The sequence below is a fragment of the Cheilinus undulatus genome, linkage group 14 (assembly GCF_018320785.1).
Source record: "Cheilinus undulatus linkage group 14, ASM1832078v1, whole genome shotgun sequence".
In the NCBI taxonomy this organism is placed as follows: Eukaryota; Metazoa; Chordata; class Actinopteri; order Labriformes; family Labridae; genus Cheilinus; species Cheilinus undulatus.
In genome coordinates, this window is record NC_054878.1 from 3,362,004 (window position 1) to 3,384,300 (window position 22,297).

The 22,297-nt window shown below is 41.0% G+C and overlaps 2 protein-coding genes across 2 annotated transcripts; one reads left to right on the forward strand and one right to left on the reverse strand.

Moving 5' to 3' along the window:
* Window positions 1–789: 789 nt before the first annotated feature.
* psmc6 (proteasome 26S subunit, ATPase 6) lies at window positions 790–11,859 on the forward strand. The gene is made up of 14 exons (XM_041806209.1): window positions 790–936; window positions 1,700–1,779; window positions 3,573–3,612; window positions 3,752–3,804; window positions 5,240–5,307; window positions 5,396–5,510; window positions 5,898–5,985; window positions 6,078–6,139; window positions 6,604–6,727; window positions 7,785–7,846; window positions 8,035–8,155; window positions 10,832–10,912; window positions 11,428–11,499; window positions 11,596–11,859. The coding sequence occupies exons 1-14, from the start codon at window positions 852–854 to the stop codon at window positions 11,712–11,714; spliced, it is 1,170 nt and encodes a 389-aa protein (XP_041662143.1). The 5' UTR covers window positions 790–851; the 3' UTR covers window positions 11,715–11,859.
* Window positions 11,860–14,361: 2,502 nt separating this feature from the next.
* On the reverse strand, window positions 14,362–19,711 carry cgrrf1 (cell growth regulator with ring finger domain 1). The gene is made up of 6 exons (XM_041804724.1): window positions 19,511–19,711; window positions 18,697–18,833; window positions 16,484–16,661; window positions 16,121–16,268; window positions 15,942–16,049; window positions 14,362–15,232 (listed from the first exon to the last, which is right to left on the reverse strand). The coding sequence occupies exons 1-6, from the start codon at window positions 19,612–19,614 to the stop codon at window positions 14,924–14,926; spliced, it is 984 nt and encodes a 327-aa protein (XP_041660658.1). The 5' UTR covers window positions 19,615–19,711; the 3' UTR covers window positions 14,362–14,923.
* Between the last annotated feature and the right edge of the window lie 2,586 nt (window positions 19,712–22,297).

The window sequence follows — 22,297 nt, forward strand, 5'->3', positions numbered from 1 at the left end:
AACCCAGAGAATGGACCCTGACAAACCCAGAGAGTGGGCCCCTGACAAACCCAGAGAGTGGGCCCCTGACAAACCCAGAGAGTGGGCCCCTGACAAACCCAGAGAATGGGCCCCTGATAAACCCAGAGAATGGACCCTGACAAACCCAGAGAGTGGCCCCTGACAAACCCAGAGAATGGCCCCTGATAAACCCAGAGAATGGACCCTGACAAACCCAGAGAGTGGGCCCCTGACAAACCCAGAGAATGGCCCCTGACAAACCCAGAGAGTGGGCCCCTGACAAACCCAGAGAGTGGGCCCCTGACAAACCCAGAGAGTGGGCCCCTGACAAACCCAGAGAATGGGCCCCTGATAAACCCAGAGAATGGACCCTGACAAACCCAGAGAGTGGCCCCTGACAAACCCAGAGAATGGCCCCTGATAAACCCAGAGACTGGGCCCCTGATAAACCCAGAGACTGGGCCCCTGATAAACCCAGAGAATGGACCCTGACAAACCCATATGTAATAGAATATAATTATTTATTCAATCGAGGGGCACATTAAAGGGTATTTTACTATCTCAGGTCAATGGAAGAGCACCTTAGAGGGCATTTTATCAGTTTTATTTACCCAAAAGTTGACATTTGCAGTAGTTTTTCCAAACACCAGTCCACCAGTGCTCATGATCACAGATATTCTAGTAAACCAAGAAAAATCAGCTATTTTAAGACCCTGAATCAGCGTTTTTACATGGTTTAAAAATAAAAGCTAGTTTCCCGTCCACATCGCAGACCAGACGAGGGAGGGTCTCCGGAATGGTCACATCAGGGAGCTGTGACGCCTCGGTTTCCCAGAATTCATTGCAGCATCATGGCGGACAGCAGGGAGAAAGCGTTACAGGACTACAGAAAGAAATTATTGGAACATAAAGAAGTGGACGGGAGGTTAAAAGAGCGTGAGACAACTTTAAACATTAACGTTACTAAAGCAGAAGTTAGCATTAAAAATATACTTTGTTGATTTTAACGTTAGATACGTGAGAACTGTCAGGTAGCATCAGCTAGCTTCACGGCTAGCGACTGCTTTGTCATGCAGTTAGCATCCCCATAGGAACGAATGGGAGTTAGCCGGGGAGAGCTAGCACTTAGTACAGCGGTAGTTAGATCATAACAGTAATATGAAAGCTGTAGAGAACAGCTATATGATTATTTAATGGATAAATTAAAACCATTAAGACTGGAAAGGAACATGACCAACCGCTATTATTATTACTCTTTAAATCAACATTACGGTTGATTTAACATGTCTGACGAGGTAGCGTTAGCATCCTAAGCTAGCTGGCTAACGTCCGTTTAGAGATATGACTGTTTCACCTGTTTATGCTCCGACACCACATTTTCACAGACCAATTACGAGTATCAATAGTTACAGAGTCCTCACTTGTACAAACATGAATTGATACCCAGTCTGTTCTGAAGCAGTGTTAAAGTTGATTGAATTTTCCTCACTCCTCCTGACTGTTTATCAGCTCATAGTTTTCATTCTCACCCTCATTTATTTTGAAATGTCGCCCAGCTGTAGACATGGTTTGCCTACTCACAATGTATGTAATCGATGTTTCTGAGTACGAGAACTTTGGCCTGGTCTCAGTACTGATACAACTTCTGCTCTACTTTATTCTGTGTTAATGTTGCGTCTCTGTTTTTGTGTGTTATCAGTGAGAGAACAACTGAGAGAACAGACCAAACAGTATGAGAAATCAGAGAACGACCTGAAGGCTCTGCAGAGTGTTGGACAGGTAACTTCATCTTTGCTTTTCACCTGTGAGATGTCACAGACAGGTAACTTCATCTTTTAGGTCGTTTCCACCAAGCGATCAGTTTGGTGTGTAATGGCACAAATTTTTTTGCGTTTCCGTAGAGCAAAAGTTGGAAAGGGTCCCAAAAACTAACCTGTACTTTCCCACTTTTCGGCACCCTTCTGTAGGGGTACCAATTAGGTCGTTTCTACCAAGCGGTCTCGCTCAGTTCGGTTCGGTGCGGTACGGCACGCATTTTTTTTTTTGCGTTTCTTTCGAGAAAAAGTAGGAAAGGGTCCCAAAAAACCAACCCGTACGGTCCCACTTTTTGGCACCCTTCTGTAGGGGTGCCAGTCTAACCTAACCGTATCAAAAAGGTGGAGTTACACACACAACAATAGGGGCTGCTCTGCCGTCACGTCAGCGCACGACTCAGCTGCTCGCCTCCGGGCTTCAAACACATAAGTCTGCTCTGTGAGAAGCGGGCGAAAAAGGGAGAAAAATGGGAAATATTTGGATTTGGCAGAGATCAAACTGTTTCCTAGTCTATGGATATTGATATCTGGCCACAAATCAAGTTTCCTGACGTTTATCGGGACCTGATTTTAAGAACACAAAGCAGAGCCCAAAGGCACACATCAGCCTGGTCTATCCGCGATGGATGAGAAACTAAATTAATGCAGACGTTTAGTGAATACGAAGCAGTAGAACTGTTCATTCTCATCTGTAACTTGTTATTAATCTACTTCACACATTAGGTAACCTGTGAAAACATCGCTCTGTGGTTGTTGAACGGGCTCGTAAAACTTCAGGCTGCAGACTATTTTAAAACGAGATCAGTGCACCCAGGATTTCTGACTTAATCTAACTTGATTTTAACACCAGCTGAACTTTTACTTTATTTTCAATGCGACAAATTCTCACAGTGCAGCTCATGACCCCCAATGGGGTCCTGAACCCCTGCTTTAGGTAACCTGTGAAAACATCGCTCTGAGGTTGTTGGACGTGTTCGTAAAACTTCGGGCTACAGCCTGTTTTAAAGCCATATCAGCGCAGCCAGGATTTCTGACTCAGTGTAGTTTGATTTTCTCTGTAGTAGCATGACTGAATATGGGGGGTGCAACAAGCTTTAAGCTACAATGGAGGTGGCTGGGGTGGGGAAGGTTAGGCTGGCTACTAGCTGATCGCAGGTGGGTTATGACTTTTGTGAAGTAACGCTAGGCTTCATCAGTTTTAGATAAAATGAGCTAACTATTTTTGCTCATATTGCAAATGTGATGTCATTTGCTTTGTTTAAGGGCATTATCATTTTTATGTCACTTGTTTTAATTAAGAGAAACATACATAAAACAAACAAAAAGAAGGATTTTTGTAAACCACTATAAAAAATTGACACTTGAATAAATGTTTGCATAATGTGCTTAAAATCTCTGCCGCTGCAAAAATTGATTTATTAAACTGGTATTTTGACACATTTCAAGCTAAAGAAAAATTGCAACTTCTACGATTTGAAAATTGCTGCAGGCCCTATTGCGATTTAATCTAATTTGCAATTAATTGCCCAGCCCCAGTCTGCATGCCTGCCACACAAACACACCTCTGTACCGGCTGAAACAAACTGGGAACAGAGTGGAATATAAGCTGCACCGTGCAGCCCTGCAGCCTTTCCCTAGAAGCCTCCTGTTGTTAGAACTTTCACTGTGGCAGAAAGGCCGTTTCTGGGTCAGCTCAGGAGAGCTGATACAAGAATGTGAAGAGTACTGAACTCTGTTTCTTACCTTGTCTGTTTACAGATCGTTGGAGAGGTGCTCAAACAGCTGACAGAGGAGAAATGTAAGTCTTTGTCATCTCATCGTCTCTGAAATGCTACTGTTGTCTGCTTAAATCAAAGACCAGGTCATGCTGATCAGTTAGTTACACCATTTAACTGAGTTTAATACCAGATGCTTGTGTGTTTCCTCTCTGATTACAGTCATTGTCAAAGCCACAAATGGCCCTCGATACGTGGTGGGATGCCGCAGACAGGTCGGTGATATTATGTTATGCTCTACCATTCTCCTGTCAAACTGTATCACAAATTCATTTTTCAAAATTAAAACACTATATATTCATACTGTCAAAGGGAAACCAAAAATTCACAGGCTAGTCCAGTGGTTCCCAGAGTGGGCTGTCAGGGGGCAAAACTAAGCAAGATCAGCTGATGACCTCTGCACTGTAGAAGAGGAGCAGGTCTTTGATGCCATCTCAGATTCTGGTTTAGTTTGAGTCCAGGACAGGAGTGGAGTGGTAAAGGAGCACCGCTGCTAGGCAGGAGAACACTCCCCCCTTTTACACCATCCCACATGTGAGACAGGTTTTCTGCTGTCCCCTCAAACAAGACATAAAACAGATCAAAGCTGGACATGGAAAATTAACAGAGGGGCTCCTTACGGCTGCCCCCAAGACTACAGCAGGTAGGGTTGTTCCGATTCCGATACCAGTGTCAGAAATACGTCCGATACTGCTTAAAATGCAGGTATTGGTATTGGCGAGTACAAAAGTTTATTCACCGATCGACACTGTTTAACTGTTTAGCTTTATATTTAGCTTCCTTTAGCTGGGGTTGTTCCTATACCAATATTGGAAATACGTCCGATACTGCTTAAAATGCAGGTATGGTATTGGTTTAACTTTATAGTTTGCTTCGTTTAGCCATGCTAATTATTTCTTCTTTGCTACCACTGTATGAACGGGCTTCCGTTTTTTGGCATAACAGTGAAAGTGAAGTCCATGGTAGCGAATGGTTTGACCAAGGGGGAGCAGGTAGATGATGAATAGGAGGGGTCCATGCACCAAACCTTGGGGGACGCCTCATGTCAGTGGAGTAGTGGAGGAGGAGCAGTTGTTGATGTGAATAAATTGTCTGTCTGTGAGGTATGATTTATGTAGAGCGTGGTCAGAGCTTAATATTTCTCTTTAGTTTGTGGGTTTGATGAAATACTGATTTCACTAACTAGTAGAGACGAAACTGTAGCCGTAATGCCACCGTATCATGGATCCAGGTTTGGATGGATAGACTAAAGAAAAATGCAGGACCAAAATCAATAAATCATGATCTTAAAATGTGCTCTGGGGTTTTGTAATAATAATGAATCCATAAGTGAACATCAGCCTGACACATGCTGATAAAGAATTGGCTACCTGAAAGTTGAATATCCAGACTGTATAGAAAAACAGTGCAGCTGTAGTCTACCATCAAATTAAACTGCATGTTATGATTGAAAAGGCTCAGTTTGATAGAGGATTTTTCAATATTTAACTATGACTTATTGATCTGATAAATATAAATGTGATTTAAACATTATTTCATGGTGACATTTTCTCATTTCTTTGTATTTGTTTTATTCTAAATAACCAGAGGCCAGAGATTTTTTACTCAGCAGTGTTGTGAGTTTTTACCGTTTTTTTGTGTGTTTTTTAGTTGGATAAATCTCAGCTGAAACCAGGCACCAGAGTGGCACTGGACATGACCACACTCACCATCATGAGGTATGACGGCGCTGACAGTACGACAGAGCAGCTGACACTTTTACATCCTTAAGATCTTCAAACATTATTATGTGTTTTGTCTCTGTAGGTACCTGCCCCGGGAGGTGGATCCTCTGGTCTACAACATGTCTCATGAGGATCCTGGCAGTGTATCATACTCGGAGATCGGAGGTCTGTCTGAGCAGATCAGGGAGCTCCGAGAGGTTTGTTTATCTTCTTGTGCACAGATCTGCAGTAGTAGCATCACTCTACTCTGTGTCTTTACTCACCAGTGACAGAATCAGCTGTTCTTAGGCCAGGCTGTTCCCAGAGGCTGTACCAAAGCTTTTTCATGAAAGGTAAGCCTCGGAAGGTCATTGATTGAAAAAACAGGCTGTTCTCAGAGGCTGCATCAAAGCATTTTCATGGAGGGTAAGCCTCAGAAGGTCACTGGTGAACAGGCAGGCTGTAATGGAGTTTTGATCGTCATGAGCTGTAATCATCAAGATGAAATCAAAAGAAGTCTTGAAATAGCGCTGTGGACAGAGTGTTACTGAAGGGCTGTTTTCAGTGACCTTAATCACTTGTCTCCTGTTTTTGTGTGTTATCAGGTGATCGAGCTTCCTCTGACCAACCCTGAGCTCTTCCAGAGAGTCGGTATCATCCCTCCTAAAGGCTGTCTGCTCTACGGTCCCCCAGGTACCCCCTTCATTTATTTTATATGTATTAAAAGAGCGTTCATACCACATGTCCCATCAGTTTATATTGATGTCAGACACCTTCTCTTTCAGGCACAGGGAAAACTCTGCTGGCCAGAGCTGTGGCCAGTCAGCTCGACTGTAACTTCCTCAAGGTCGGTCTGTGTTTGTCTTTCTTTGCTGTAGTATGGCATGTCAGTGTGTTTGTGATTTAAAGACCCTGTAAAGAGAAAATAAATCTTGTTGTGTTGTAGGTCACTGTGTTATAAACCACCAGGTTAAATTTCTGTCAGATAAAACATCCTTAGGGTTATAAAATTAAACTTCAAAATCATGAAAAATGAGCCTGTAAAATCTGCTCCAGGATGGTGTGGGCATTGTCTGTTGAATAAGCTGAAGCCACGCCTGCCCAAATTAAATCCAGCCAGGAGAGAGGTGAAAAACGTTCTAATGGTCTAAATCCAAAATTCAGTCACCTGTAGATCTCAGTGTTTTCATGTTTACAGCAACCATATTCCAACATTTCTAGAGTGTTAAGACACTAATTTTGGGTTTGACTTCACAGGGTCTTTAAGGTGTGCATGTTTTATAACAAAATGCCTCTTATTGTGTGTTGTAGGTGGTGTCAAGCTCCATTGTGGATAAATACATCGGAGAGAGTGCTCGTCTGATCAGAGAGATGTTTAACTATGCCAGAGACCACCAGCCCTGCATTATCTTTATGGACGAGATTGACGCCATAGGTAGGACACGCCCACCACCCCACCTGATCAAGAAAAAAAAAAGGCTTAAATATGCCTTCATATCTGTGATAAAGCTTTTATTCTGAAGGAGCCACAGCTTCCTGCAGTCTTCTTTAATGACAGTAAACATTGGTCTGGCCTCAGGATCCCCTCCAACTCTTTAATGAGAAATCTAAACCCAAAATTCAGAGATCTTTTAGATCAGGCACTTCATTTGATAAGAGTCGGCGCTGTTTGCCATCAGATAGAACAGAACGTGACAGAACAAACTGACTGTACAAAATACCTCGAAGTTTCTAGGAAAAGTGTCAGAAGACTTAAAAAAGTTTCAAAGAAAAAGGACGATGCCCACAGAAAACTTCAAAGAATTCCGGGAGGATTCTTTAAAACTTTTTTGGGAAGGGACTTAAAGACACATTTATGACCTGCAGTAAACAGCCCTGTGACCCACTGTAGGATCCCAACCCACTAGTTGAGAACCACTGTTTTGAAGGACATGCTGATATGCTATTGGATAGAAATTTTGTGGAGTACTGGTTAACTGGGGGGGTCTGAACTGGTGTGCGGATAGAAAGCAAGGATAGAATGCTTTATGAGCTCTGATGAGTTCATCTTCCAGGGTAAGGATGGAATGCTTTATGAGCTCTGATGAGTTCATCTTCCAGGGTAAGGATGGAATGCTTTATGAGCTCTGATGAGTTCATCTTCCAGGGTAAGGATGGAATGCTTTATGAGCTCTGGTGAGTTCTTCTTCCAGGGCAAGGATGGAATGATTTAACAGATTTGATGACATCATCAGAGGCAGAGCTTGAAGCTGAGGATGTTGGGTTTCCCCCCATTTTTGCTAAAAAGTAGGACATGGTCGTCAACTTTTTGAAAAATGGGTGGATCCTGTGGGGATTTAGGCAGTTGCACCCATTTCTTTCAAAGTTACCAAAAAGACGGTCAACATGAGGGAAAGACTGCTGGTATATCCATGTTCTAATAGAATAATTTTCATGAAAACTTAAACAGGTTGTGATGTGTGGTTGGATTAAATCCTTGTTTGTCTTTATAGGTGGTCGTCGTTTCTCTGAGGGAACGTCAGCTGACAGAGAGATCCAGAGGACTCTGATGGAGGTGAGTGTCATTTTACTAATGTCTACATGTCGCATATGCATGCTGTGATCGCAATGTGTTGGCAACCATCAAATGTAGATCTGTATTTATGTGTGATTGTGTGTTGATGTGTGATTGTGTGTTTATTAATGGTTGTGTGTGTGTTAATGATTGTGTGTATAATGATTGTTTGTTGTCATGTAACTCAGCTGTTGAACCAGATGGACGGGTTCGACACTCTGCACAGAGTGAAGATGATCATGGCCACCAACAGACCCGACACTCTGGACCCGGCCCTGCTCCGACCAGGGAGACTGGACCGAAAGATTCGTAAGACCCCATCTCTTCCTGTTTGGACTGCTAGGGATGGGGATCATGAACCTGTACTGGTCTATGATTTTAGACCTCATCAATACTTCTGTTTATACTCCTCTGTTACTGTCACCACCAAACAGCTGTTTGATTGACTGTAGATATTCCAGTTTAGTTTTAACAGGAAGAAAGAAAAATGTAGAAACTGGGTTTTTGATCTTAATCCTCACGCACATCACAGCTGTTCTGATTCAATCAAAATTAATCTGATTTAATCTGGTTTAATCTTATCTGATTTTATCTGATCTCATTTGATTTAATCTGATCTAATCTGGTTTAAACTAACCTAGTTTTATTTAGTCACATCTACTCTGATTATTTCTGATCTAACTTAAATTAATGTAGTCTGACCTAATCTGAAATAATCGCATGTACAGGAAAAAAATATGGTTTTCTAGTCTGATCTAATTTGGTTTTATCTAATCTAGTCTGATCTAATATGATGTAAATTGATCTAGTCAGATCTAATGTGGTTTAAACTGATCTAGTATGATTTAATCTGGTTTAAGATGATGTAGTCTGATCTTATCTGGTTTAAACTGATCTAGTCTAATCTAATCTGTTTTTATCTAATCTAGTCTGATCTTATCTGGTTTAAACTGATCTTGTCTGATCTAATCTGGTTTTATCTAATCTAGTCTGATGTAATCTGGTTTAAACTGATCTAGTCTGATCTAATCTGGTTTAAACTGATCTTGTCTGATCTAATCTGGTTTAAACTGATCTAGTCTGATCTAATCTGGTTTAAACTGATCTATTCTGATCTAATCTGGTTATAACTGATCTTGTCTGATCTAATCTGGTTTTATCTAATCTTGTCTGATCTAATCTGGTTTAAACTGATCTAGTCTGTTCTAATCTGGTTTTATCTAATCTAGTCTGGTCTAATCTGGTTTAAAATGATCTAGTCTGATCTAATCTGGTTTTATCTAATCTAGTCTGATCTAATATGATGTAAATTGATCTAGTCAGATCTAATGTGGTTTAAACTGATCTAGTATGATTTAATCTGGTTTAAGATGATGTAGTCTGATCTTATCTGGTTTAAACTGATCTAGTCTAATCTAATCTGTTTTTATCTAATCTAGTCTGATGTAATCTGGTTTAAACTGATCTAGTCTGATCTAATCTGGTTTAAACTGATCTAGTCTGATCTAATCTGGTTATAACTGATCTTGTCTGATCTTATCTGGTTTAAACTGATCTTGTCTGATCTAATCTGGTTTTATCTAATCTAGTCTGATGTAATCTGGTTTAAACTGATCTAGTCTGATCTAATCTGGTTGAAACTGATCTAGTCTGATCTAATCTGGTTTAAACTGATCTATTCTGATCTAATCTGGTTATAACTGATCTTGTCTGATCTAATCTGGTTTTATCTAATCTTGTCTGATCTAATCTGGTTTAAACTGATCTAGTCTGTTCTAATCTGGTTTTATCTAATCTAGTCTGATCTAATCTGGTTTAAACTGATCTAGTCTGATCTAATCTGGTTTTATCTAATCTAGTCTAATCTTATCTGGTTTAAACTGATCTTGTCTGATCTAATCTAGTTTTATCTAGTCTAGTCTGATCTAATCTGGTTTAAGATGATGTAGTCTGATCTTATCTGGTTTTATCTAATCTAGTCTGATCTAATCTGGTTTAAACTGATCTTGTCTGATCTAATCTGGTTTAAACTGATCTAGTCTGATCTAATCTGGTTTTAACTGATCTATTCTGATCTAATCTGGTTATAACTGATCTTGTCTGATCTAATCTGGTTTTTATCTAATCTAGTCTGATCTAATCTGGTTTAAACTGATCTAGTCTGATCTAATCTGGTTTTATCTGATCTAGTCTGATCTAATCTGGTTTAAACTGATCTAGTCTGATCTAATCTGGTTTAAACTGATCTAGTCTGATCTAATCTGGTTTTTATCTAATCTAGTCTGATCTAATCTGGTTTAATCTGATCTGGTCTGATCTAATCTGGTTTAAACTGATCTAGCCTGATCTAATCTGGTTTTATCTGATGTAGTCTGATCTAATCTGGTTTAAACTGATCTAGTCTGATCTAATCTGGTTTAAACTGATCTAGTCTGATCTAATCTGGTTTTTATCTAATCTAGTCTGATCTAATCTGGTTTAATCTGATCTGGTCTGATCTAATCTGGTTTAAACTGATCTAGTCTGATCCAATCTGGTTTTATCTAATCTAGTCTGATCCAATCTGGTTTAAACTGATCTAGTCTGTTCTAATCTGGTTTTATCTAATCTATTCTTATCTAATCTGAGTTAAACTGATCTAGTCTGATCTAATCTGGTTTAAACTGATCTAGTCTGATCTAATCTGGTTTTTATCTAATCTAGTCTGATCTAATCTGGTTTTATCTGATCTAGTCTGATCTAATCTGGTTTAAACTGATCTAGTCTAATCTAATCTGTTTTTATCTAATCTAGTCTGATCTAATCTGGTTTTATCTGATCTAGTCTGATCTAATCTGGTTTAAACTGATCTAGTCTGATCTAATCTGGTTTAAACTGATCTAGTCTGATCTAATCTGGTTTTTATCTAATCTAGTCTGATCTAATCTGGTTTTATCTGATGTAGTCTGATCTAATGTGATGATCTTGTGTGCTTTCTCCATGCAGACATTGAGCTGCCCAATGAGCAGGCTCGTCTGGACATCCTGAAGATCCACTCCAGCCCCATCACCAAACACGGAGAGATCGGTCAGTCTGCTGTGAACCACACTGGCCGTCTGCTCAGATTATGGAGTAGAAATTTTGTAGCAAAGGTTCACGTGTGGTTTATCAAACATGCCTTTGATGACAGTCCCAGTGTTCAGATGAGCAGGAGTTTGTAAATGTAGCAGCTAAGAACAGTGGTCTGTATTAACCCCTGTATATTCACGGTTCAGTCGGCCTCACCCCCAGAGTTTATGACGGGATGTGAAGGGATGTTGTACAGGAGTTAGTCTCACAGGAAATATTTGTTTTGCAGTCTGACAGTGGAAACAAAGAAAATCAGAAACACAGGAATTCTAAATGTTTGTCATCTTTGAGTTGGATCTGGGTTTAAAATCTGCTACGTTCCAACATTTTCACAGTGAGACTTATGATGGTCGTGTCAAAGAGGATATGGTTAGAAAAGGGAAGCTGGGGTTAGTCACAGACATATTTGAGCGGCAGCAACACCAGAACTGAAAGCTCTTCTCATGTTAATTAACGCCCTTCCTGTGTTTCAGATTTCGAGGCCATCGTGAAACTGTCTGACGGATTTAATGGCGCCGATCTGAGGAACGTCTGTACAGAAGCAGGTCAGACTCACGCTCCGACCATTGCCTTATTACTACCAGCTCTGTTAGCATGTTCATGCCATGTTAACCCTGTTTACCTGCCCCTTGTCTTCTCAGGTCTGTTTGCGATCCGCTCGGACCGTGAGTACGTCACTCAGGAGGACTTCATGAAGGCAGTGAGGAAGGTGGCCGACTCTAAGAAGCTGGAGTCTAAGCTGGATTATAAACCCGTGTAAATGCTCTCTGGTGCTCGCCGTGGTCATTTCTTTAACAATCTTTGTGTTTGATGCTCAGTTTTCCTCTGACTATGTTTCTGCTCTCTGTGTTCATGGCGACACACCAACTGTACAAAGAACTACAAATAAATGTGATAAACAGTCACTGTTGGACTCCATTAGTCTCTGTCTTTGTCCTCCAGGATTTTCCTAGATTCTGCTGCATTCTTTTTCACCCCCACCTTTACACGCCTTCCAGGGCTGGCTGCTGAAAAGCATCCCCACAGCATGATGCTGCCACCACCAACCTCAACAGTGGGGATGGTGTGTTTGTGGTGATGTCAGTGTTTGGCACCTTGTCTGATGGTCAGAAAGCTTCATTTTGGTCTCATCAGACCAAAGAACTTTCTTCCTCCTGACCATGGAGTCTCCCTGATGCCTGTTGGTGAACTCTAATCCAGATTGAATCTGAGTTTTCTTCAACAGTGTCTTTCTTTTTGCCATTTTCCCATAAAGCTCTGACTGGTGAAGAACCTGGCCAACACTTGTCTGCAGAGTCTCTCCCATCTCAGCTGCTGAAGCTTGGAACTCCTCCAGAGTAGTCATAGGTGTCTTGGTGGCCTCTCTCACTCAGTTTGTGAGGACGGCCTGATCTAGGCAGATTTGCACATGCCATATTTATTCATGATGAAATTATTTAAACTCTGGGGGATGTTCAGAGCCTTGGAAATGTTTCTGTCTCCATCCCCTGACTTACCTCCAATTTCCACATAAAGTGAACGCGCTGCGATCCACCAGCAAATCGTACTGCGGAGCACAATACTCCCTCTCTAGTCTATCAGAGCCGTTCCACAGCCGGCGCTCTAGTCCAGCAGGGGTGCGTACTTGTGTTAATTTTGACAGCACTTTTTAATTTAGTTTTAGTTATAGTCTTTAGCCAAAAATATCTTAGTTTTAGTCATCTAAATTGTTTTAGACTAGTTTTAGTTAACGAAACTTCCCAACATTTTAGTTGACAAAATTTATAGTAAATTTAGTTGACTGATTGGATCTCTCCCCAACTTACCCCGCCACCATGCAGAAAAAGCAGATGTGATTGGATCTCCCTCGTATCTCATCCCACCTTTCCACACAGCCAAAGTAGCTGTGATTGGATATATGCCTAACCTGCCCCAACTTTCTACATGACGAAATTAGGTCTGATTGGATAAAGTCTCTGTCAAACATTTTCGTCTATTTTTATTTGTTGACTAAAATGTCAGTTTAGTTTTAGTTTTTGTCCATGTGCACTTGTTTTTATTAGTGTCTCATTTTCGTCAGGGGCAAAAGGCTATTAATGAAAACTGTAACGAAAATAATTTGTCAACTAGAATGGCCATCTGAGGTGCCAGACCCACGCCTAAGCAGCGCCCCCAAGGAACTGACGCTCCCATTGATTACTATGGTGTTGAAAATTTCAAAGTCAGAGAAAAACCAAACAGGTGCGCGGATCATCACCAAAATCGAATAAATTCTTCCCTGTCACTATCCCAACATTCCCTTAAAGTCTGGTGAAGGTCCAACTTTCCGTTCTGGAGCTATCTTGTACGCATACAAACAAACAAACAAACGAAGAAAGATAGAAAGATATGGAACCCTTTACATAACCCCCTGCCGATTTCATCGGCGTGGGTAACAAAATGAACACTGGTGCGTAGCTGGAGCGCAGCTCCGCTCTGGCTGCTGCCAAATCGCGTTAATTCCCATTGATCAGAAAGCTCCAAAACAGGAAGTCACGAGGGTAGAATATCCTTTTCTTTCAATATGCAACACAATGCACCACCTCCCGATCGTAAATCATCACTATATCAACGTTATGTCTCATCCCGCAACAAGAGCAAAGGGTCACTGAGAGGTCAGTGGGTCACAGAGCTACAACGGTGCCATCAACGAGGAAAGGTTAACTTGAGGACATTTAGTCAAAGAATTTTACATCAAACCAACAGATCCTTTCAACAAATATTATATATATATATATATATATATATATATATATATACACCTTTTAACTTCCTAACATACTCACCCAATGGCGGTAGCAATAACATCATGGACTTAACTGGAAAGGATGATAGATTAACCCCATAAGGTAAAATCGTACGCTGTTGACATACTATTACTGCAGGAACTCGCAATTTTCCAATCTCTCCCCGCTGAGGTGCAGTGCTCTAGACTCTCTTCCAGTGGGCGAGGTTGCTCGCCTTCGGTCAGACCAAACCCCGTAGTGCTTCGGTGTGCGGCGCAGGCGTCCCATGTGGAAATTGGGGGTTAGACTTTTCAATAACCTAACACAGAGAGTCAGCCACAGGTGGTTATTTCTTAGATTGACAGTTCTAACAGTCAGTGAGATCACTCCTCGTTCAGTGTATTTGACTGACCATAAAAAACAAAAACTGTTGAGCCAGAGTTAGCAATAAAGTTAATTTACATCTGTGGTCACTGGGCAGGAAGATGTAAAAGTAAACCTTGACAGTTTAGGCTTCATTAACAGTCAGTTTGGTGTTGGTTTTGGTTCTGGTTGGCTAAAGAGCGCCATCTACTGGACCAAAGTCATCTAAGAACACCTGTAACGGCCCTCTCTTTCTGCAGTGTTCAGTCGTCTCAGATGTGGAATAAAAACAGGAACGTGTGAGATTTAACTTCGGGAGTTTAATCGGATTTTACAGAGTATACTCACAGACTCTTCACTGGTAAATAAACACTGATCTGTTCCTTTAACACAGCTCAAACAGACAGACAAAATAAATTAATTGTACATAAAAAATAAAACCATAAATATTTCTGATGGTGTGATCAGCTCAGTCATCTACAAAGATTTGAGGATTTTAAACCCAGACAGAAAAAACAGATCCTGTCAGACTGAGGAGGAAACAGTGGTTAGAATCTGTCTTCACTGATCCGAGGGTCCAATAATGCTCATGTGAAAATTAGAGGGTTAAAAATAAACAGGAGTGATAAACAGCAACAGAATTATCCAAAAAATATTCAAAGATGTTTCAACTCTACTGTTCATGGCAATTTTCAGAGATCCCATTCAGTGTTTGGATAAAAATGTTTCATTTTCACCGTTGGACAAATGAGGAGTCTGCCCTGCCTCATACTGCCCCCTGCTGTCAAACACCACCTTCCCCTTCAGGGAACAATGTCTAGTCACGTGCAGTTGGCTTGTAGCTGGTGTGTATTAAACATGGCTAAGGTGCCAGCGTGAAGGACTCCAGGATGAAGGCTCTGCAGATGGGACAGTGCTGAAAGCGTGACACACAGCCGTCACAAACACAGGCGTGTCTGCAGGGTAGCAACACTCGGTTTACGGCGGCGTTCTGACACACCACACAGTCTCTGCTGCCCCCTGCTGACCGGAACTCCCCATCTCCATCTACATAATCGTCTTCCTCCGCTGGACTTGGCTCCACTCCGACGGCCTCTCCTGATTCGCTTTGAGCTGGACTCTGCTCTGAGACGCCTGATGCCCCCCCACTCTCAGCAGACATGAAGAGAGGCTGCAGGAGAGAAGGGGCGGGGTTTAAAAACTCACTAAGATGACAAAGTACCAGATTTACCAAAACCCACGAAAGAATCCCAGACATCACAAAGAATATACACCAAGGTCAATGAAGGAGAGCTCATAACGCCCCATTACCACTCTAGACCTGAAACCACCCAGAATAAAGGCCTACTGTTGTTCCATGTAGACACTAAAGAGTATGGGAGGTAGAGCCTTCAGATATCAGACCTGCTGGTGTTTCATGTAGACTCTCAAGGAATATGGGAGGTAGAGCCTTCAGTTATCAGACCTGCTGGTGTTTCATATAGACTCTCAAGGAGTATGGGAGGTAGAGCCTACAGTTATCAGACCTGCTGGTGTTTCATATAGACTCTAAAGGAATATGGGAGGTAGAGCCTTCAGATATCAGACCTGCTGGTGTTTCATATAGACTCTCAAGGAGTATGGGAGGTAGAGTCTTCAGATATCAGACCTGCTGGTGTTTCATATAGACTCTCAAGGAATATGGGAGGTAGAGCCTTCAGATATCAGACCTGCTGGTGTTCCATATAGACACTAAAGGAGTATGGGAGGTAGAGTCTTCAGATATCTGGCCCTTCCCGTTTTAATTATCCACCAGCTGGGGCCGTGGAGGCAGATACTTCTTCACATGTAAACACAGCGCTAGTTGGTGTTAAAGACCAGCTATCCTACATAGTCTGTACCTTTAACTCGTACATGTTCCCCTGTGTGGTGAGCAGGTAGTGAAACAAAACCCGAGCAGAGAGGCGGTACTTCTCATCAGGAACATGGAGAACACTCACACTGGCCACCTGAGAGAACAGACAACATTACATTTATCCTGTTCTCACATATGAACAAACTCCTGAAAATCTCCACTCACGATGTTGTGCGTCTCTCTGGCTTCCTGCTCTGCTAGCGTAAGCACGGCCACCAGAGGGTAGTGTTCACGGGGCATGGGGCCGAGGTCTGTGACACCCAGGTCTGGAGGTATGCATGTGTGAATCTCCGGCCTCTCCTGGCTGCTGATTCTGGGGGGTGGGGGGAGTCAAGGAGGCTAGACGAACACCAGTCACCAGTGTGGTAAAGTATGATCCAATCTTAAATGAACCTTTACTTACATGAAATCAACACAAGGTTCTGTGCAGCCTTACCTGTGTGTCTGATGGTCTCATATCTGACACAGAATCATGTAAATTAGTCTAAAGGTTCTGTGAAGGTTCAGTCTGTCTTAGGATAAGGATACGTAAAGCTCTCATAGTGCAGGTAGCAGAGCTGCAGGGCCTCCTGGACGTGTTGGGGGGTACGGATCCTCTTGCCATGTTGGTGGGCCTGCAGCGCTCCCTGCAGGGCTCGGATCTCACAGCCCCAGTAACAGCTGAGCACACATGGCTCCAGACAGCACGGTTTCAAGTTGACACCATCTGTGACAGAGAGAGAGGCTCTGTGGTGGTCAGTGTGACTGACACCAATCAATACCACTTCATTTAAAATTACACAATCTGTGATTTTATTGATCGATTGAATTCAAACATACCGAAGCTGTAAACAAACAGGGAAGGCTTCGGTCTGAAGACAGCTCTCAAGTTTAATTGTCTATTACTCAAGTCTCTGCACGTTTGTGACAGAGGGAACCAATCTGTCCTTAATATTTGTTTACTAAACCAAAGGCCTATGAAAACCACTGACCCCCATGTATTGATTTTTATAAATCAGTCATGATCAATATAATCTGGCTTTTTGGACAAAAAAACAAACCCTCTTTAATGTCAAAGTGAAAACATCTTTACAAAGTAATGTCACTAAATAAAAACCTGTAATGTGAATCACTGACTGCATAAATATGAAAAAATGAATTTAGTCATGAATGAATTTCCCTCCGGGGATAAATAAAATTATTGTATTGTATTGTAAATACTACCCCCTTCTAGTCTGTCTCTATAAAATTTATGCATTAGTTTCAGGGAATAAAAGTGGATAAAGGGTAGTTAATCTTGTAAATAATAATGCACAGATAAGGAGCAAATGTTCTCCTGTTGGTAGACGTCAGGATTCACGTCGTTGACGTCAGGTCAGGGTGTCAAACTAGACGACGATGTTCGAAAAATTCTGAAACGCTAAAGATGCATCGTTAATTATGTCACACCACAAGACCGTTTGTCGTTCTCAGTGCTCTAAATTGGGGCCGAGTTTTGACGACGAGCTGCAACGTTGTAACCTTGCAAAGCAGATGGATACACCCGTTTCCGTGTTTCTCACTGGTGAATCGATCTTGTAAAGCTCCCGTCTTAACCATTTGGGCCCAGTTAGAAAGTGACAGGACCAATCAGCGGCAAGGGGCAGTACTTTCAGACATGGCGGAGTTGTGACATAAGCAAGCAGCAACAAGAGGCTGGTGGTGGCAGAGATTAGTGTGAATGCTGCTAAAGCACCAGTTTTATCAGAACTTGACGACATTTCTTCATTAAAAGAAGAACAAAGAACAGCAGTGAGTTGTTTTCTATTCAAAAACGACAAAAGCCGTGTACTGACATATCTACAGTCGCCATGGTTTGTGTTATTCCTAGGTAGCTGTGCACGCACTGTGGTCGTGGCTACATCATGTGTTTTGTTGCTCTGATTGGCCCGTAAAGATGTGACAGACAGAACATTCATCCAATCACCCTCCGAGTTTTTTTCAAATCCTCTGCCCTTTCCCAAACGTTTAGTATTGAAGGTTTTCCAGATGGATGTGTGTCAGGTTAGCGACGTTGCAGTCAGGCTAAAATCTGGCTGAATTCGTGTAGGCTGAGCCAGCCTTTACACATATGCCATGTTCCTTCATTTCTTCATGATGGATTTTACTGAACTCTGAGGGATGTTTAGAGCCTTGGAAATGTTTCTGTCTCCATCCACTGACTTAGACTTTTTAATAACCTTTTCTCTGACTATTCTTTTGTCTTCATGGTGTAATGGTAGCCAGGAATACTGATGAACCAGTAACTGGAGCTTCCAGACACAGGTATCTTTATACTACAATCACTCAGCTGATCCTCATTTCACTAACTGTGAGACTACTAGCACCAACTGTCAGGACCTCTGTTGGATTAGTTCAGTCACTTTAAAGGGAGGAACTTTCATGTGGTCACTTGTTTTACTTCACAGATTTTTATTTCATTGACATCACTTTGTAGAAATCTGTTTTATTGGTGACATTAAAGAGGCTAATTTTGTCAAAAAAGCAAAACTGCACTGACCATGACTGATTTATTACATTTATTATAGAGTAAATATTCTTTTACTATAGGTACTGTATGTTTCTGTTGGGAAAACTGTTTGCTGTGGTGTAAAAAAGGTGCTATTACAGCTTGTTTTTTGATGGTCTTACATTTAGGCTCTCTAAGGAGTATAGGAGGTAGTTTGATTATTACGAGTTTTAAATTCATCTATCTTGACAACCCCATGATGATGAGCTCTCACCTGAGACAGAGGCTGGCCCACTGCCCACCTCCAGGCCAAAAGGATTGGTCACCTGGACCATGTGCTTCTCTGGGGTGGGCAGGACGGACTCAGAGTCGTCAGAGCTGCGGAGGATCACTGGGACGTCGAAACCAAACCTGCAGGAGACACAAACACAGAGGTTCTTTATCGTTCTACCATAGAACAGCAGCTGACAATGGTCCTGAAAGCCTCAGGAGACAATGGACACCCCCGACTCTTCCTGTAGAGCAGTGGTTGGCTGCTCCAACTCTTTAATAAGAAATCACTACCCAAATGTCCCTCAGACCTGTTCAGAGAAGGACATGGTAGTTTGGGCTTTAGATTGAATAAAACACTGAAAAGAGAGACATGTTTCTATTGTGTTTTTGTTACAGAAATGTGCTGCACAGACACACTGGCCTAAGAGAGATCTATAGTACATTAACAGACACGTTCAGATATCCTATACACCGTTTAATAGTTAATGAAACAGCATATTTAGTCATTAAAGTAAGGTTACAGTAGGTAACACTGATGTTGTTACTGGTGTTTCGGTTAAAATAGTGACTGTGTTGATTGGTGTCATTCAGTCAGCATCAGTTCTGTATTAATTAAAATACCGAATATACTGATCCAACAAATCTTTATCAGACAACTAAGCTATGAGGCTTTCTTTGGGACAATTCCCACTTCAACCGTTTGCTGTAATTGTAACAGTCACAGATCCATTCGGCCTGAAGTCATCATTAAACACGGTCACGCTATAAACCACTACACCGGGACCCAAGCTAAAGCTAAGCTAACTGCGACTCACCGGGCGAGCAGGATGGCGGCAGTGACCAGGAAACAGAGAGAGACCACAGAGATGGAGAAGAGCGGGGAATACTCGAACAGAGTGACCAGGAACACCGCCGCCATGGTGGATTATTGATTAAACCAGACAGTAATGATTACACATATCAGAGAACATTCAGGAAAACTGTCAACACCGCCGCCATGACAGCTGCCACTACAAAACAACTACGGTGGCCTCAAAAGGACAATAAAGTTCCTGGGAACTGCGGTCACGCCATCCGCGCTCAGTAACACCATCCTGGCTTTTGATGCGGTAGCCCGTCCAGGTCCAGGCAACATTTTACGGGACAGTGTCTGTGAGGCGTTCAATGGCATTGTGCAAATTCGGGTTATTTTGGCAAATGACTGATGCGACAAATCCATGAATGGAAATCAAATCTTTTTCGTCTTGATGGTCCTATTTCCTTCTTAAAACACGTCTAAATGCATCGGAAAGTTAATTTTCACTTTATTATCAGACAATTTTACAGCGGCATTTTGGATTTAGAGCACCCCAAGATCCGGCTTCTGAGACCCAGTGGTTAAAATAGCAGATATATGAAAAATTAATATAAAATCCAAATCAAATTGTGTTCTGTAAAGTCTAACAGAATATTGTGAGGTGTATTCCAGTATCGATGCATTTAAATAGGACCATGAAGATAGAAAAGATTTGATTTCCATTCATGAATGTGTCACATCAGCAATTTGCCAAGAGAATCCAAATTAGCACTATACTATTGAACTCATCACGGACACGGTCCCGTAAAACTCGGTAAAAGCCGGGATAGTGTGACTGCATTTATCTGAGGAACGGATGGCGTGACCGCAGTTCCTGGGAGACTTGTCCTGAAACAAATATGGCAAAGTGTCAGTCTCATTGATTCAAACGGAATCTCCGAGATCAAAGTCAGATATTTTAGATCAAAGTCAGAATTCTGAGATCAAAGTCAGAATTCTGAGATCAAAGTCAGAATTCTGATAACAAAGTCAGAAAACTGAGATCAAAGTCAGAATTCTGAAAACAAAGTCAGAATTCTGATAACAAAGTCAGAAAACTGAGATCAAAGTCAGAATTCTGATAACAAAGCCAGAAATCTGAGATCAAAGTCAAAATCCTGATAACAAAGTCAGAATTCTGAGATCATAGTCAGAATCCTGATTTAAAAGTTAGAATTCTGAGATCTAAGTTAGAATTCTGATAACAAAGTCAGGTATTTTAGATCAAAGTCAGATATTTTAGATCAAAGTCAGAATTCTGAGATCAAAGTCAGAAAACTGATAACAAAGTCAGAAATCTGATAACAAAGTCAGAAAACTGAGATCAAAGTCAGAATTCTGATAACAAAGCCAGAAATCTGAGATCAAAGTCAAAATCCTGATAACAAAGTCAGAATTCTGAGATCAAAGTCAGATAGTTTAGATCATAATCAGAATAATTAGATCAAAGTCAGATATTTTAGATCATAGTCAGATATTTTAGATCAAAGTCAGAATTCTGAGATCAAAGTCAGATAGTTAAGATCAAATTCAGAATTATAAGCTCACAGTCAGATGTTTTAGATCATAGTCAGAATTCTGAGATCAAAGTCAGATATTTTAGATCACAGACAGAATTCTGAGATCAAAGTCAGAATTCTGAAAACAAAGTCAGAATTCTGATAACGAAGTCAGATATTTTAGATCAAAGTCAGATATTTTAGATCATAGTCAGAATTCTGAGATCAAAGTCAGAATTATAAGATCATAGTCAGATATTTTTGATCATAGTCAGAACTATAAGATCAAAGTCAGATATTTTAGATCATAGTCAGAATTCTGAGACCAAAGTCAGAATTCTGCGATCAAAGTCAGAATTCTGAAAACAAAGTCAGAATTGTGATAACAAAGTCAGAAAACTGAGATCAAAGTCAAAATCCTGATAACAAAGTCAGAATTCTGAGATCAAAGTCAGATAGTTTAGATCATAGTCAGAATAATTAGATCAAAGTCAGATATTTGAGATCATAGTCAGATATTCTGAGATCAAAGTCAGATATTTTAGATCAAAGTCAGAATTCTAAGATCAAAGTCAGATATTTTAGATCAATGTCAGATATTCTGAGATCAAAGTCAGATATTTTAGCTCAAAGTCAGAATTCTGAGCTCAAAGTCAGATATTTTAGATCATAGTCAGAATTCTGAGCTCAAAGTCAGAACTATAAGATCAAAGTCAGATATTTTAGATCATAGTCAGAATTCTGAGACCAAAGTCAGAATTCTGCGATCAAAGTCAGAATTCTGAAAACAAAGTCAGAATTGTGATAACAAAGTCAGAAAACTGAGATCAAAGTCAAAATCCTGATAACAAAGTCAGAATTCTGAGATCAAAGTCAGATAGTTTAGATCATAGTCAGAATAATTAGATCAAAGTCAGATATTTGAGATCATAGTCAGATATTCTGAGATCAAAGTCAGATATTTTAGATCAAAGTCAGAATTCTAAGATCAAAGTCAGATATTTTAGATCAATGTCAGATATTCTGAGATCAAAGTCAGATATTTTAGCTCAAAGTCAGAATTCTGAGCTCAAAGTCAGATATTTTAGATCATAGTCAGAATTCTGAGCTCAAAGTCAGAACTATAAGATCAAAGTCAGATATTTTAGATCATAGTCAGAATTCTGAGACCAAAGTCAGAATTCTGCGATCAAAGTCAGAATTCTGAAAACAAAGTCAGAATTCTGAGATCAAAGTCAGAAATCTGAGATCAAAGTCAAAATCCTGAT

Coding starts and splice junctions, on each gene's coding strand:
- psmc6 (XM_041806209.1), top strand. CDS start 852: ATGGCGGACAGCAGGGAGAAAGCGTTACAGGACTACAGAAAGAAATTA. Junction 3,805..5,239: donor TGGTGGGATGCCGCAGACAG/GTCGGTGATATT, acceptor TGTGTTTTTTAG/TTGGATAAATCTCAGCTGAA. Junction 6,140..6,603: donor TCGACTGTAACTTCCTCAAG/GTCGGTCTGTGT, acceptor TGTGTGTTGTAG/GTGGTGTCAAGCTCCATTGT.
- cgrrf1 (XM_041804724.1), bottom strand. CDS start 19,614: ATGGCGGCGGTGTTCCTGGTCACTCTGTTCGAGTATTCCCCGCTCTTC. Junction 16,269..16,483: donor CTGCACTATGAGAGCTTTAC/GTATCCTTATCC, acceptor CCCACCCCCCAG/AATCAGCAGCCAGGAGAGGC. Junction 15,233..15,941: donor GGAACATGTACGAGTTAAAG/GTACAGACTATG, acceptor TCTCTCCTGCAG/CCTCTCTTCATGTCTGCTGA.